Here is a 1,757-nt window from a genome sequence, read left to right on the forward strand (position 1 = left end):
GTTGTTTCAAAAGTTCGTTTCCAAGCTCGGGCTCCATTCCATATACACCCCAGCTTGCGGGGGGGGGGGGGGGGGGTATTAGAGGGTTAATTTCTCCTAATTAGCTAAGTTTCAGTTAGGAAAGCAGTTAGTTAGTTTGTGGCAGTTGGTGGTGTTGTTTTTCTTTCTGATTAGATTAGATATAAAAGGAAGATGTAAAACTCTTTGTTGACTTGATTTTTCATACTTCAATAAAACAGTGCTTTCATCTTCTTTCACCTACATCTTCTTTTGTGATATGGTATCAGAGCCACTATGGCTTGGACAGGAGCAGCAAGTCCGATCAGACCTTCAGGTTTTACAGCGCCGACGGTAGCAGCTCAGACAACAGCCTCGCCGGCGACACCGACGGTCAATTTGAACACTGCCTTCGATCCAAACGACTCGGGAAGTCCGTATTTCTTACACCCGAATGAGAATCCTGCGTTGATCCTCGTTTCTACAGCCCTAGATGGACACAATTACCATCCATGGGCCAGAGCAATGGAGATGGCTCTTCTCTCCAAGAACAAGTTGGGGTTCGTAGACGGAACCGTGGTGACACCAGACGTGAATGACGTTAGATTCCCCTATTGGAGGAGATACAACAATGTGGTTGCAACTTGGATAATGCGATCGCTTTCGCCTGAGATTGCTCAAACTGTTCTTTGGGTAGGAACAACCGAGAGAATTTGGAAAACCTTGAAGTCAAGATTCAGCGAAGCTGACATATTTCGTGTTTCGGATCTTCACGCTGAAATGCATCAGATTCGCCAAGGAGACCTCAGCGTAGGTGCCTTCTTTGCCAAATTGAGGGCTCTGTGGGATGAATTGCAGGTCATAAGACCTCTGCCCACCTGCAATTGTCCAAGGAGATGTGATTGTGGGTTGCTCGACAAACTCCAACTGCATATGGACAGTGACAATCTCTCTGTGTTCTTGAGAGGGTTGAATGACAACTATGCTTCAGTTCAGTCACAGATCATGATGATGAAGCCGTTGCCCTCTGTTGATGAGGCATTCTTGATAGTTCAGCAGCAAGAAAGGAGGCTCAACAATGGAGTTAGTTTCCCACCTCAATCAGCAGATAGTCTGAGTGCAGGTAGTGTCTTCTTTAGCCAAACAGGAAACAATTCAGGGGCAAAGAAGTTTTATCCTAATGGAAGTAAGAAACTTGTTTGTACCTATTGTGGCTTCACTGGCCACACTATTGAGAAGTGTTACAAGAAGCATGGGTACCCCGGTTGGAAGCCAAGAAGCAAAAATGTAGGGGCAATCAACCAAGTCCAGGTAGCTGCACAAGTTCCTTTAGAGAACACTGTTTCTCTTTCCCAGAATGAATATATGATGTTCAAACAATTGCTGCAAAGGGAGAATAACACATGTAATCAGAACTCACCTCTGGATTTGGAAGCCAGACCATAGGCTAATATGATCTCTGCCAATTTTGTTCCAAGTGCTCAGCTAGAAGGTAACTCTTTATCATCATCTTGTAGTAGAATAACTTGGATTTTGGATAGTGGTGCCACACACCACATTGTGTGCAACTATCACACATTAACAGAAGCTAAGAGTGTTGAAGGGATGTATGTTGAACTTCCTAATGGAAGTAGAACTGCCATCACACATATAGGAGCAGTTATTGTATCAGATGAACTGGTATTGAAAAATGTCTTCTGTGTACCTGATTTTCATTTCAATCTGATATCAGTCAGTGAGCTAATCAAAGGCTCCAACTA

The 1,757-nt window shown here is 44.0% G+C and overlaps 1 protein-coding gene across 1 annotated transcript; it reads left to right on the forward strand.

The window, feature by feature from the left end:
- The first annotated feature begins 294 nt into the window (after nucleotides 1–294).
- On the forward strand, nucleotides 295–1,443 carry LOC109171267. Its single transcript, XM_019320334.1, has one exon. The coding sequence runs from the start codon at nucleotides 295–297 to the stop codon at nucleotides 1,441–1,443; it is 1,149 nt and encodes a 382-aa protein (XP_019175879.1).
- The last annotated feature ends 314 nt before the right edge of the window (nucleotides 1,444–1,757 follow it).

This window comes from Ipomoea nil, unplaced genomic scaffold, assembly GCF_001879475.1.
Source record: "Ipomoea nil cultivar Tokyo-kokei standard unplaced genomic scaffold, Asagao_1.1 scaffold3401, whole genome shotgun sequence".
NCBI classification, from domain to species: Eukaryota; Viridiplantae; Streptophyta; class Magnoliopsida; order Solanales; family Convolvulaceae; genus Ipomoea; species Ipomoea nil.

What these genes read in the sequence shown, in the direction of transcription:
- LOC109171267 (XM_019320334.1), top strand. Translation starts at nt 295, where the DNA reads ATGGCTTGGACAGGAGCAGCAAGTCCGATCAGACCTTCAGGTTTTACA.